The sequence below is a fragment of the Limulus polyphemus genome, unplaced genomic scaffold (assembly GCF_000517525.1).
Source record: "Limulus polyphemus unplaced genomic scaffold, Limulus_polyphemus-2.1.2 Scaffold22, whole genome shotgun sequence".
Taxonomy (NCBI): Eukaryota; Metazoa; Arthropoda; class Merostomata; order Xiphosura; family Limulidae; genus Limulus; species Limulus polyphemus.
In genome coordinates this window covers 88,947-103,818 of record NW_013665632.1, presented here as the reverse complement: position 1 = coordinate 103,818, position 14,872 = coordinate 88,947, and the positions used below count along the sequence as shown (strand labels likewise).

The 14,872-nt window shown below is 34.1% G+C and overlaps 1 protein-coding gene across 1 annotated transcript in view; it reads right to left on the bottom strand.

Moving 5' to 3' along the window:
* Positions 1 to 1,032: 1,032 nt before the first annotated feature.
* LOC106458330 overlaps positions 1,033 to 14,872 on the bottom strand; it is a 51,199-nt gene continuing 37,359 nt past the window's right edge. The window contains exons 9-13 of the mRNA XM_022384912.1: positions 14,353 to 14,466; positions 13,751 to 13,895; positions 6,700 to 6,779; positions 3,332 to 3,428; positions 1,033 to 1,293 (exon numbers count right to left, since the gene is read on the bottom strand). Coding sequence (XP_022240620.1) covers positions 1,112 to 1,293; positions 3,332 to 3,428; positions 6,700 to 6,779; positions 13,751 to 13,895; positions 14,353 to 14,466 — 618 coding nt within the window. The 3' untranslated portion in view covers positions 1,033 to 1,111. The remainder of the gene's footprint in view (positions 1,294 to 3,331; positions 3,429 to 6,699; positions 6,780 to 13,750; positions 13,896 to 14,352; positions 14,467 to 14,872) is intronic.

Genomic DNA, 14,872 nt, shown 5'->3' with positions numbered 1-14,872 from the left:
GTACACTATTTCAACATTGAGTGAATAAAATAGAGTATTTTTACATAATTTATAAAACTAAATCACATTAAAAGACTGTTGGGTTTCTTTAATTAATTATTTTGTGTTTCCTGGGCATAGAACAACATTGATTTGGCGTTTTTTTAATGATAAATTTGATACCACCTGTCTTTTATTAAAGCTACTAGATCAACTAAAGCTTCTAATTTTCAAATTAATAAAATGTAGCTTAGTGCTTAACAACAGACAAACAAAAATAAATACAGTAAATGCTACGCTTACAAACAAACATTCAGACATTCTGCATATTTTTTTTTTGCTCAACGCCGGGCTTAAACAAACAAATAAGTTATTGTTTTAACCATGGTTTTTTATCTGATGTTTACTACCAGAAAGCTGACCTCACGTTTGTACCAGCGATACTGATCCACGTATGGACATATAAGAAGAGTTACAAATATAAAATATATGTTCTACAGCAATGTGAGCGCTGCCTCAATTACACAGAAAGTTTGGTACATTTGTCACATTTAATTCACACTAATAATTCACATTATCATATTAACTTATTTTAGATTAAACTTATCTAAGTGCTACTTTCAGTACGACTATTTTCGAGCATTAAACCAGTTAATTGGACACAAAAAAGACAAGGATATTTGAGCTGTTTTTACTGTAATGTAACTGCTAGTAGTTCATATTAAAGTTTTAGAATTGATACAGGTGTGACTATCAGTCTGTGATATAATAAAATGGGTGGATTATTATAAATAAATTGATAAGAATAAGGCACGTGATAAATCAATATACCAAAATAAGTGTTATTTGAAAATATTACTGTATATAAATTTCTACTTTGAAATTATCACGTAAAAAAATACACAATAAGATAAATAAATGAGATAGAACGAGTTTCAAACATAATCATGTGGATATTTTCACACAAAAAAAGTTAACTTTTACTCGAAAACTTACTTCCAACTGCCTAGGGATCTATCATATACAAAAACTAAACAACTTATTGACTTTTACTGAAAAATAAATACCACAATTCATATCACAGTCTAGCATCATTATATATGCGTCACCTGGTGGTCATCGTCAGAAGTGCTTATTGTGACGTTTGAAGAGCTTCTAACATACGCGTTTGTGTTTCTCGCAGATTGCGTCGATTGCGTCTTTCATTAAGCTTTTCTTTGAGCCCCATTTCCATTCTGGCGTAGTTCATTGCTTGACCTTTCTTGAAGTCTTCAACTTCTTCTTGATGACGTTTTCTTAATTCATCGATTTTACCTGACACGAACAAAATATCTTCCTTAGCTTTCAGTTTTTAAGATAATTACGAAACGTTATTTCACCGTCTGACAACGAAACGCTTCTCTGTTAAATGAATTTTTGCGAATCGCAACGGGAACAATAACTACATTTTATATATTTTGTTGTTTTCCAAAATTTGTAGTGCATGCTGGAGGGAATTAGACATACTGGCAATAAAGTCAGGGAAAAGAAAAATGATCTTCAAGCTCAATATGATAATAAGAAAAACAACTTTTATTTCAGCCAAAGCTTCGCCATTTTCGCAATGGTAAAATGTTGGCTGTAATAAATTTTATTATTATATGGAGAATAAAAGTTGGTTTATTATTAACTTTATTGTCAAAATACTGTTTACACAAATGACTTTCCAAACATACAATAAAACATGCTTATAAATACACCTTTACAACTAACAAATAATTAAAACATTCATGTTTAAAAATAAAACACCCGAAAAACTTCTGGGTTTTAACTTAAAACTTAAACAATATGATGAATACACATTCAATTCGAAAGTATCTTGACAGTACCTCTAGTGACTTATTTACAAACTACTACCATTACGTGTTCTACGTCTTTATTCAAGTATTTTTCCCTAGGTTTTGTATGTTTCTTTGTTTGTTATTCAGCACAAAGCTACACAAATGGGGAATTTATACTCTAAAACCAGAATTTGAGTGCTTTAAGCTGTGGTATTTATTGCTGAGCCACAGAGGGGCTTTTCCTAAAGTTAAAATATTAACGGTATAATAGTTATTTATAAAAGATTTCCAAGTGGCTCAGCGGAAGTGTGAAGGCTTGTAACGCTACAAATCGGAGTTCGATCAATGCAAGGGGGTCAGAGTAGATAGGCCATTGTGCAATTTTGCAATTAAAAAGAAACATCTGTCACACGAGCCAGCCCAGCCTATCGATGTAGATAAAAAAAAAACAATGAGTCATTCCGGAAAGGTTTTGAGTTGTTTTGATCAGACAAAAAGATGACGTTTGACAATTTTCAAGGTTTAGGTCGCTGGACCAGACCCGTGATTGACCCGAGACCATGAGGAACAACGTGGATAAATTAACTTGTAAATGTAAAGTAAAACGATGTATCAATGAATAATGCTTGAAATGTTTTAGATGTGTCTGTGAATGTGATGGTTTAGGAATAGCGATTAAGCTAAACCATGTGTCTAGGTTGGATAAGGGAAGAACTTATTTGAAGATATCCCAATCGATTTGACATACCAACTGAATCGAAGGTTCGCCAGTTGATTACTATACTAACAACGAAAACATAAAAAAAAACGGGCACAATAATATCGTTATCTTCGAAAAGGACTGGAATCATAAGCTTCAATATTGTGTAAAACTAACGGTACAGTAGAGCCCAAAGAGTCAGTGTTGAAGTTGAAGCAGATGTAAAATGCATTACAAGATGATTTTCCTTGCGATTCTCAAATTATAAATGTCATTTCTGCAATGAAGAGTAAATATAAGAAGGATGGTATAATGTTAAGTATGGTACCACTATAGTATAATCCATATAGATTTCGTCATGTCATATTTTCATTAATATTTAGTGTGTTTTTTTTTTCGTTTTAAAAGTTACGTAAAGCTTCATTCATCGAGATCTATCGAAATAACTCTAAATCACCGGTTTCCGGAATGACCATCCTAGGCTTAGTACTAAAACATGCTGGAATGGCTCGTTTGACAGGTGTTAAAAATAAATAAATTTAAGGTTATTTTATACAAACATTTTGCAATATTATATAAATAGCTAGTTAAAATAACATTTGGTTTCATTAACCTTATATTAAGTCCTTTCAAGCTGTACGTGGTTTTAAAAACAAAAATCAAATATTTTCATTTGTTATAAGTTTATGGACAAAAACAGGTAAAACCTCGTGCGTAAGAAAGAAAACGGTATAGAAAAGATCATATAAGTCACTCAACATTTCGATGGGTGTCGCTTCAGAAGTATGCCCACCTATATATATAGCTATTGAATACAATTTAAATAACTTACCAAATATCTGCTCATTGGATGGAGGAGGCGCGAGGTCACATAGAGGAACTGGGGTTGGTACTGGAGCCATTTCTGGAGTCGGGGCAAGGTTTCCATTCTATGTTGAAACAACATAACAAACTAGTTTAGTTTCCCTAGTTTGTGGACATAACGTCCAAAATACAATATAAAAAATTACACATATGTATATACACACACAATACTTAAGACATTTTTTATTTATTATAATATTGATAACAAAATTGCTATTAAAACCTTTTAACCACAAAGGTTGTTTTCTGCACATTTCAACAGTATAACTAAGTAATATGTTAAAACAAGCATCAGTATATTATAATTTATCACAATAACGCTGTTCCATGGAACAAAAAGCAAGCAGCACCTTCGAAATTATGAGTCATCTGGTGGTTTCTGTTCAATGGTCAGACAAAAATAGTTGTTGATAATTTAATAAAACCTTCTCTGTACACTGCATTGGACTTTCATCAGAAATTCGCTTTATTACTGAACACTACAAACTTGATGTAACTTAACCATTACATGAAAAATACAGACAAGAACGATTACATATTGGTGAACATCATTTGATGTAACTTAAACAAGGCCCCCAGTGGCACAGCGGTATGTCTGCGGGCTTACAACGCTAGAAACCGGGTTTCGATAGTGCAGAGCACAGATAGCCCATAGTGTAGCTTCGTGCATAACTTCAAACAAACAAACAAACTTAAAAAACCATTACATGAAAAACACATACAAGAACGATTACATATTGGTGAACGTCATTTGATGTAACTTGGATTACAGGACAACAACAATAACAAAAATTACTACTGAAGAAAACTCAAGTGATTCTGGGTAATTTGATGGTGCTGATTTCAAAAATGTATTCAGAATTTGTCCATCCCTCTACATTTTGAGTTATTTTAATATCTCCATATTTTATCAGCACTATGTAAAATACCATGCAATCAACTTAGTACATTTGGACAGTTTAATGGATAAAAGGCAAACATTTTCATAACTTCAGACATTGAGAGTATTGTATTGGTATAAAATTCCAAATATATTGTTCGTATGTGCTATTTGTTTTCGATATAATTGTAGCGAATTGCACCACTTTTGCTTCATTCACACGCTCACCTGCTCCGCCCGGGAATCACGAAACCCTCACATACTCAGTTTGCAAGAACATTTGAGAACTCTCTCGACCGAGCATAAAAGGGGCAGAGTCAGAAACCTCTCTTTTAGTTGTCTCTCAATCACTCAGTTGGTCACTTCGCCTCGTTCCACACACAGTCAAAGCAAACTCTCCGATCTTATTCCTCGCATCATAGCCACGATATAATCGAATTCTGCAAAACTTTGTTTATTAAATCTTTTAAACTTTAGTTCTGTAAACATAAATTCGTTTACACTTTTTAGAAAATCATTTAAAATGCTGGCTGCCTCCAGTTCAAGTAAAGTCCGAATGTGTAAAAATCACCTAAACATTTTTTGCTACATTTGTGGATAATATATTACAGTTTCACGAAGGAAAAAACATCACCTACAAGGTAAAGATAGCTTGCTACCACTATGTAAAATTGGTGACCAAGAAAAATACTGGGCTCCACATGCGTGTTGTACAGTTAGCATATCTTACTTGACACAGTTGTTGAATACGAAGAGAGCAAGTATACCATTGGCAGTCCCCATGATATGGTGTGAACCCAAAGATCATCTAACTGACTGTTATTTTTGCATGACTAATGTTTCTGGATATTCATGCAAAACTAAATAATACATTAACTATCCAGATATTGAAACTGAAATAAAACCAGTACTTAATGGGGATGGTCTTCCAGTGCCATATCCATCAGCGAATTGGGAAATAGAAGAGTTATTCTGCGAAAAAGACAATGAATCAGCTTCATCTTTTTCATGTAGTAATTCTATTCCGGTAGCACCTCAAAATAAACGGTATCATCTGATCACACAAAAAGAACTAAATGATCTGATTCGTGACTTGTCTCTATTAAAGCAATATTTGGAACTTCTTGGCTCTCGTTTACAGCAATGGAATTTATTAGCTCCAGGAACAAGAGTTCCAATTTATTGAAGTCTCGCTTCTCACTACAGCATGCAAGATAATTTGTGTTTCTGTACAAATGTTGATGCTATACTGGAAGAATTTGGTTCTACAAATCATCCTCAAGAATGGAGACTTTTTATCTACTCATCTAAAGTTAGTCTTAAAACTGTACTTTTGCACAATGGGAACACCAAGCCATCGATTACTGTTGCTCATGCTGTGAACACGATAGAAACTTATCAAAGCATGCAGGTTATACATTCTTAAATGCAATTTTCAATAAATATATAGTTATTAAAAATTATTTTCATGATATCTAAGAATATTTTGAATAAACCTATCACAACTCGAAAACTAGAGGTGATCAGTAATTTTCAAAATGAGTTTTAGAATCACTATCGTCAAATTACTCAGAAACAGTTGCATTTTTTCCAGTAGCAGAGAAATGTTTGTTGTTGCTCAGTGTTAGTATTATATGAATGTTATTTTAGTAAACCAATATTCTAAGGAAATTAATTTTAAATAGTAAGAAAATAAAAAACAAAAGATGTAAGTATATCGGTATGTATATGTCTTTAGATGTCTAATGATCCAGAAGAAGCCTGAAAAAACCAACAGGAAAGCAAAAGTAATAGTAAGAAGTATACTAATCATACGCTTTTGGAATCTAGTGTTGAACAAAGTAAAATTATGCAAGTAAGGAAATAATAATCAATATGTATTTACTATTCTGGTTATATGATTTTGGAAACTATTATTTAACAAAACAACATTCTACAAGTAAGAATGATAATGAATACAAAATGGCCATTTACATAAATGTGACTTAAAACTAATATATAAAATAACATTTTAGAAATAGACACGTTACCCAACAACAATAAGCAATCTGCCCACGTGATTTGAATAATCAATATTTTTGTATAGAATAGTTTAAATATACTGAAATATAATTGAAAATAAATACATTACATGTCACTTGATTTCAACAAAAATTATACTCGAAAAATTGAATGAGAAACAAAGAAGAGTTATTAGATTATTTTGAGCCCTGTGAACTAGAAAGAAGATGGCAAAGGTTAATATCGGGGAATGAAACTATAGAGTGTATATATACTTCGAGATTAAATAATGATTGAGAACTGTACACACTGGCATTTTTTTAGCAATATCCCTCACTGTTTTGAAATCTTGCCACAATTACTGAAATTTCATTCAAGAACGAAACAGGTATACATATAAATAACAGAATTGCTAAGAAGGATTTCTTCTAAGTTCAATCAAGAAAATTATTTACTTTGCCAGACACTTTTGCGGCCTGAAACAGCTGGACTCTGTCTTCATTCATAGGCGTGTCGTCTATTTCACTTTCTGCGTCTGAAATAAATAACCAATTCTTTGCTTAGCAACCAAAAAAATGAGATAAACAATCTTTTTATACATAAGTAAACAAATAATCTGAAGGTCGAGTTACTTATACAAGCAAACAATTGCAGCTTTATTAAAGCAAGTGTACTTGGATGTGACTGAATAATGCTGACATTTATAACCGATTTATAGAGCAATCGTTAGTGGTAGAAGACGATCACAAACACACAACCTCACTTTAATAGAAACAAAAAGAAAATATTATCATAAAAGCAAATTTAAATGAATCTGTTTATAAATCAAATGGCATTGTATTCATAATTATAACTACTGAATTAAGCTAGTAATAATATTATACAGCACTTATGCATGGAAGCACACTATGCGAATATGATAGTAAGTTGACAAACAACTATTTATAAGCTTAATCATTAAGCATGGTAGTGCTTAGTATGTAGGGATGAGCTGAGAAAAAATGGCCCCCACATTCAATCTATTACAAATAAGTGCTAAAGTTGAGTTATAGCCTTATTTGAGCATCTAACTGTCATTATCGAGTGTTTCACAGCTGGTATAACAGTATTGTTATTCTGTTCTTCTATCAAACACATTTTTGTTGCGAAATAATAAAAAAGGAAAAACTACTATCCATCATTGAGTTCACTTTATAAGCATAGATTATTCTCATGTTTCATAAATACGTTTAATATTTGGTCGCTAGATGGCAGCACAAAATGTTCTTATTTTACGACCGTTTGTGACTTTTCATTGCATAAACATTATATTTGCCAAAACAATTTCAGTAAAAATTAACAAAGATAGAAATATTAATCTCAATTAATATTCAAGATATCAAGGAGATCAAGTATTTATGCAACTGACAGATCTGTGTACATGTTATTGGTGTCTGAGTTTAAAAACACCAATTTCTTAATTATCAAAACAATACATTATATAACAGTCTACTTTTCTTTAAATTGTTTCTCCGACATTCTGGCCACCACCGTCCATAGCACAAGAGTTCTTTTAACACTGTCTGATCATATTCTGAAACTCTATGTTATGTGACTTTTGCCTGATGACCCCGAGCATGTTGCAGTACCAATGTTCCCTCTTTCCCCTTTCATTTATCCCGAGACCTAATGCTCACGGACTCCACTGCTTGTTTCCTGAACATACTTCGTTCCCTGATTTAGCCTACACTGTGCCAGCCTCCATTTCTCTCGATCACTTACGCTACCAGTTCATGTCACTATGCTTCAATCCTTTATCTTCACTTCCTTTGAAGACTTTGCTCTTTCATCCATATCTTCCTTTCTTTTCCCATTTTTTTCGTATTATGGTCGCTTGGCCAACGAAAGGGAGTTACACTCTACCAGTTTGGTTCGCCAGTCCCTCCTGGGACTGGAATGAAATAACATGTGTTGTTGTCTTCAAATTGTCAGTGGGGCCCAGCCTAGCAGCTGGGTGTGTATGCGTGGTATCATATTTCATGGCCTGGGATCTGTATGATGCCCTTCAACTTAATTGACATGACCATACAAGATTTTTTTATATGAAACTATAGTTACCAATGGTGTACCATTCATACAATATTTCTTTTTAAAACTGTAGTTACCAGTGGATGTAACCTTCATATGAGGTTGTCCGGCTGTAGGAGACAGTGATGTCGGTGGATAATGGTGGGTGTTGTCTGGCTGTAGGAGAGAGTGATGTCGATGGATAATGGTGGGTGTAGTCTGACTGTAGGAGACAGTGATGTCGGTGGATAATGGTGGGTGTTGTCTGGCTGTAGGAGAGAGTGACGTTGGTGGATAATGGTGGGTGTTGTCTGACTGTAGAAGAGTGTGATGTCGGTGGATAATGGTGGGTGTTGCCCTACTGTAGGAGACAGTGATGTTGGTGGATAATGGTGGGTGTTGTCCGGCTGTAGGAGACAGTGATGTCGGTGGATAATGGTGGGTGTTGTCTGACTGTAGAAGAGTGTGATGTCGGTGGATAATGGTGGGTGTTGCCCTACTGTAGGAGAGATTGATGTCGGTGGATAATGGTGGGTGTTGTCTGACTGTAGAAGAGTGTGATGTCGGTGGATAATGGTGGGTGTTGTCCGACTATAGGCAGTGAAGATCAATAGATCCAATGCCAAATAATTTGAGGTAGGGGGAAAACGGGAGTGCCCCAAGAAACACCTACTTTTACTCCGGCGCTGAAGAATCTACTCAACAAATGGCCAAGCTAGAACCTAAAATTAAACTCTAAAAGAAAAACAAGTTGTTCGAAAGTCACGAAAATACTTAAGCTCTGACCATGGAAAATAATAAGGCTAACCTAGTACTTTTAACAGACCAGGTGGATTTAACATTATGTGTTGAGGACTAAGCTGAATGAAGAGGTATATTTTGTCATCATGAGGTCAGGTTGCTGCTGTGTTAAATAATTGAAATGAAAGAGGATTTCTGTTTTGTAAAATGTGGAAACTAATTTGATAAATCTATTTTTAACCGTTGAGATCATCGAGATCATCGGACCTTTATCTACGTGGCACGTGAGAGTATAAGTATAGAGAGTTAAGTGCTATACGTCATGCTCGGTTTTGAAGTGTTCGTTAGTTATGAAAGGTATTAACAGACATGTTACAAGTCATCATACAACCGTATTACATTAGTGGTATAATGAAATCTTCGTAGGTAATAGAGTGAAAGTTATACAGCAATTAATTTCCCATATGTCGGAAGTAGTTTATTCCTGAGCGCATTTTTTCGGATTTAGTTTATTGCTGAGCGCATTTTTGAATAATTTTGCTGAAATGTGAATTCCAGTTGAACTGATTATTAAGTGTAATATCTACTTCAAATCACAAAAAAATGTGTTTATTTTAGGGATTTTCTGTGTCCAAACCGAACTGAATAAAAAATAGAAATTTCAAAAAAATTACATATTAACCAAGGAAGTAGAAAACACATGTTTCCTTCCTGTACCACAAAGGATTGCTGATTGCCAGGGGCTGAGTTTTTGAACGTTTAATATTAATTGTAGTTTTTAAGATGGTGATGGGTCTTTTTATTTTATTGTGGAGGAAAGTATAGATTTGGTTCCAGATCGTTGTGTAAAATTTTGGATTGTAGATTGAGCAATTGGGGTTATATGACTATGTTAGTTATAATTACTACTGTCAAATGTGTTTAGCTGAGGAGCAGTGAAGGTGCCTTTAAAGTATTCATCAAAAATATGAGTTTATTCGCTATCGGTAACAGCAATAGAGCTTTTATGAGGTGTTGCCATTTTCCTTAATACATCAACAGATAAATTTAAATGTACACCAGAATGTGTGTGTGTGTGTGTGTTTGAAGTTAAGCACAAAACTACACAATGGGCTATCTGTGATCTGTCCACCACGGATATCGAAACCCAGTTTCCAGCGTTGTAAGTTCGCAGACATATCGCTGTGCCACTGGGGGGCTTACACCAGAATTAGGTCTTGCTCTATTAAGAGACGAGTAAGTTGACAGAAATTATGTATGACTACTGACTAGTGGGACCGGCATGGCCAGATGGTTAGGGGGCGCTCGAGTAGCAATGTGAGGGTCGCGGGTTCGAATCATCGTCCCACTAAACGTGTTCGCCCTTTCAGACGTGGGGCGTTATAATGTGACGGTCAATCCACCTATTCGTTGGCAAAAGAGTAGCCAAAGAGTTGGCGGCGGGTGGTGATGACTAGCTTCCTTCCCTCTAGTCTTTCACTACTAAATTAGGGACGACTAGCGCAGATAACCCTCGTGTAGCTTTGCGCGAAATTAAAAAAACAACAAAAAAACTGTTCTTTAGTGAGATTCTGGATTTTATTTTTTAGTACTCTTATTGATTTCTATGTTTGTTTTTTTCTAAGCACAAAGCTACACAATGGGTTAACCGTGTTTTGCCCACCACTTTAGCGTTTTAATTGTGGGGTCATGAATATTTATAAACTGACGTCTCTATCGAGGTTAATTTCCAGACGTTTATGATGAGTCTAATTATTTCTATAGTTTTAGATGTTCCATATGATATATTTGTGAAGTGGTTATCTACGTCATGAGATGAGAACACGGAAGATCGTATACTATAGGTAGAAGGTTATTAAGTTTATTTTGAAATAATTTCTAGTGTACTTTTAAAAAATCGTGTATTATTCCCTCTGGAAAAAATCCACTACAGATACTTTTCAGAGAAAATTGGAAAGTGGGGTTATGGACGGGGAAGTTAGGGGTGAGATAAGTGAGAGCAAGGATTACTATGGGAAGGCTAAGATGTCTTGGGAACTGTTTTCGTAAGTGTGAGTGGGATATTATCATTAAGAAATAAAAGATTATTATTTAAAAAAGAAGTGCAGTTACATTATAGTTATTTGTTTTGTAGTTACCATTTTGAATTATAATAATCTAAAATAACTACATGAGTATTTGAACTTTAAAAAAGTATCAACACTCCGTGATCCCGTATACCGTACACTGCTAGATATACTTCTACAGGGTCCCCGAAGTGTTCTGTTTCAAGAGTAAATAAAACCAAAACTAAGGAAAACATATCTTAATTTCTTGCTGTTGAAGTTCATATGTCATGCTGTTTTCTAGCCTACAAATTGCATAATTCTTCTCGTGATTCATGGTATGCGCACGTTTTACTGACGTCACGACAGTCTGTTATGATATAAAAGACTGTTAGGTTTAGATATTATCGATTAATATACTTTGGTGGGTGAATATTTTATTATTGTTTGGTTTTTGTCATAATAAGAGTTAAGAGCAGACGAACTTTCCCTTGCCCGTAACTTTACTCTCTTCTGCTATTGTCTGTCTGCTGTTTTTGGTCGTCTCACACTATTTATATGTCTAACCTAATTCGTCTGCCCGCCTTTTATATTCTCGACGTCAATGTATTGCACGCGACATTCGATAGTTTCAACGTCAATGATTTATAAACACAACTTCCTACAATCACATGCTTTAACTTATTATAACAAAAAATAAAGAATAATAAAATATTCATTCACAAAAACAAATTCATCAATAATATCTAAACTAAACAGCATTTTATATCATGATACAGTACAAATTGCAACTTTAAGCATCCCTTATGTTTCGTCATTTTGAGTGTCTACTGACTGATTGACAGACAACATACTACTGTATTGTGGTGCGAGTGGTTAAAACAGGTGGCCCCTTCAGACGGCCTTTGGTCCCCTTTCGGGGAAATCACATCGATAACAGAACCAGTTTTATCGCCGACCACTAACTTTTAAGTATCAATATGTTAAATAAGTTCATTAACATGTTTATACTGTTACTGGTAATATATATCACACACATATATATATATATATATATTGAGACTGTTGCTACTGAGAAATCCGTGACATTTTAAGTGTTGTTTGCTTCTCAAGAAACCATACGAACTTCGATATTGAATCAAACTTATGTGAAGTAAATTTGTTTTGTTTGTTTGTAGTTAAGCACAAAGCTACACAATGGGCTATCTGTGCACTGCCCACCACGGGTATCGAAACCAGGCTTCTAGCGGTGTAAGTCCCTAGACATGCCACTGGGGGGCGTGGAGTAAAGCAAATCAACTTTTATATTTCGGGTTGTGATTTTTTTCACAAATATATTATATTTTTTTAATGTACAACAACAACAACAACAAAAATTTTACGTTGTTGGTCACTCGTGCTGTGGACCTGTGGTACTACTAAGTGAAAAATCTTTCAGCGAATAACAAACACAGCGTAGTTAGAATGCTTTTATAAACCCTGTGCATTGTAGCATGTTGACTGAAATTCAGGTAGATTGAGTGATATTAGGAGTTAGCAACATCTATATACTGTCGTCGATATTTTACAGAAAAAATAAAGAACGTTGTTGTGTTGGAGAAGAGAAAGTATAATATCGATGTTTTTTATTGAAAAGCGGTTATTCATCTATATGTAAATATATTTTCAAAAAGCGTAAACAGGCACTCTCAGGCTAGACTTATATGTAACTTAAACCTGTGGTTCTGTATACATATTAGATAAGATTAGATAAGCTATTACTTAGAAAGGTTTGTTTGTTTGTTTTTTGATTTTCGCGCAAGCTACATGAGGGCTTTCTGCGCTAGCCGTCCCTAATTTAGCAGTGTAAGACTAGCGGGAAGGCAACTAGTCATCACCACCCATCGCCAACTCTTGGGCTACTCTTTTACCAACGAATGGTGGGATTGACCGTCACATTATAACGCCCCCACGGCTGAAAGGGCGAGCATGTTTGGTGGGACGGGGATTCGAACCCGCGGCCCGCAGACTTAGACTTATTATATGTCGATATTACTATTGTAATCAACATATTTCCGTTTAGTGTTAATCACTAAGCAACATTCCTGATTTGAAATAGGTCTATGTACCATTCAACGATCGTTTCTAATAGGATAAGCGCTACGAGTTCTTGATGTTTGTTTTAAATAATGCAATGCAGCCTTACTGGCTTGGGACTTATTTTGCATCGATTCCTGAGAGTTTGAGTTGCTACGGGTACTCGCGATCTTGCAACAACTCTGTGCTAAGAATGGCTTAAGGATTTTTTTTTCTTTTTTTTTCAGTTCCGAGTTCAAATGTAGAATTTTCTCGAGGTGATAAATAACTTGAACATTGTGTTAGAGACCTTAAGAAAGCAGTACTAGGCTGTTTGGTAATTAAGAGGTAGGTTTTGTTAACTACTAAATCCTTAAGGAGTACCATACATACTCTTTAGGGGAAATCCACTTTGGTGCAGTTTAGAATGAGAAGTATTATAAATTTGATTACTTCTTTAATCCTACTGTAAATATTACTTTGCCTTTAAAAAAAATGTTACATGACTTCTGAATGGTGGCGCAGAAAATTACCATGTTAACGAAAAACACTCATGTTGAAAGTACATTATTCTAAAAATACTTTTGAATAAAACGATAACAATGTGAGTTGGGCTTACCTATGTTGTATTCGACGTCTTTTCCTGTAATTTCTCTTACTTTAATTCTAATAAGTCTAATTCTCTCTCGACGAAGCAAAGCTTCTTTCGTGTTACACAAGTCCGTTAGCTGAGACAAGTCCCGCGAAATCGTTTTGTTCAGTACCTACCGGTTAAACGCATAAAACGATGATTTACCAGTGAATCTCATTATTTACGTTCAATTCTAAGTAAAATATAAGACAATTCAATTCGCATCAAATATCGAAAATTGCATGTGGTGGATAAATTCAGTAATTAAGTTGCTGAGTCTATTCATTAGTATTTTATGTATGACAAATATTATGTTAAAACAGTTGAAAAGATAAAAAAGAAAAAACTTCAAAGCTAATTCATTACACATCCTTCTAATTGTTAAGTTTATACTGGTTTAAATTACAACATATTTATTTATTTATTATGATAAATTTCAATTTCAGAGGTATTTTCAAAATTTTCTGCGATAAATATTTACTATTTGATTTGCCATTATTTTTGAAAATTTGATAGTTATCGAACTTACAGACTGTTAATTAAATGAGAAAATCTGATTTATAAAACGACCCCCTTTATAAAAAACTCACTTGATCAAACCATTGACAGAGTGCTGCTGCTCGGCGGTAGGTAGCGTAATAGCAAGCCATAGCGTGCTCGTGTCTTTCTTGCGTTTGCATGTCAGTAAATATATATGTGATAGCCTACAGAGAGAAAATAGCATGACTTAATTAAAGAATTTCATTTATACTCTAACATTAGAAACTTACAAAATTATTTTGGTTATTATTTGTTCTACTACTTGCTCAAATATTATTGCAATCCACTTTTTTAGTAGAGTTGAAATAATCTTCAATATGAACAATAACAGTTACTTAACGAACCTACAACACCTGATTAAAAACTTGTCTTACCCTTTAAAAAATCCCGAAATTTATTGATAACTATACAGTAAGTTATATTTTGTTTTCATTTATCATTTAAATTATAAAAAATGCACACAAAAACAAACTGAAAGCGTGACTTCTAAACGAGAGTAAAGTCACAGTATTGTTACGTCTCCGTTTGTTAATTGATTTTTCCGTAACTTCGTTCCAACGAAACTTTAAC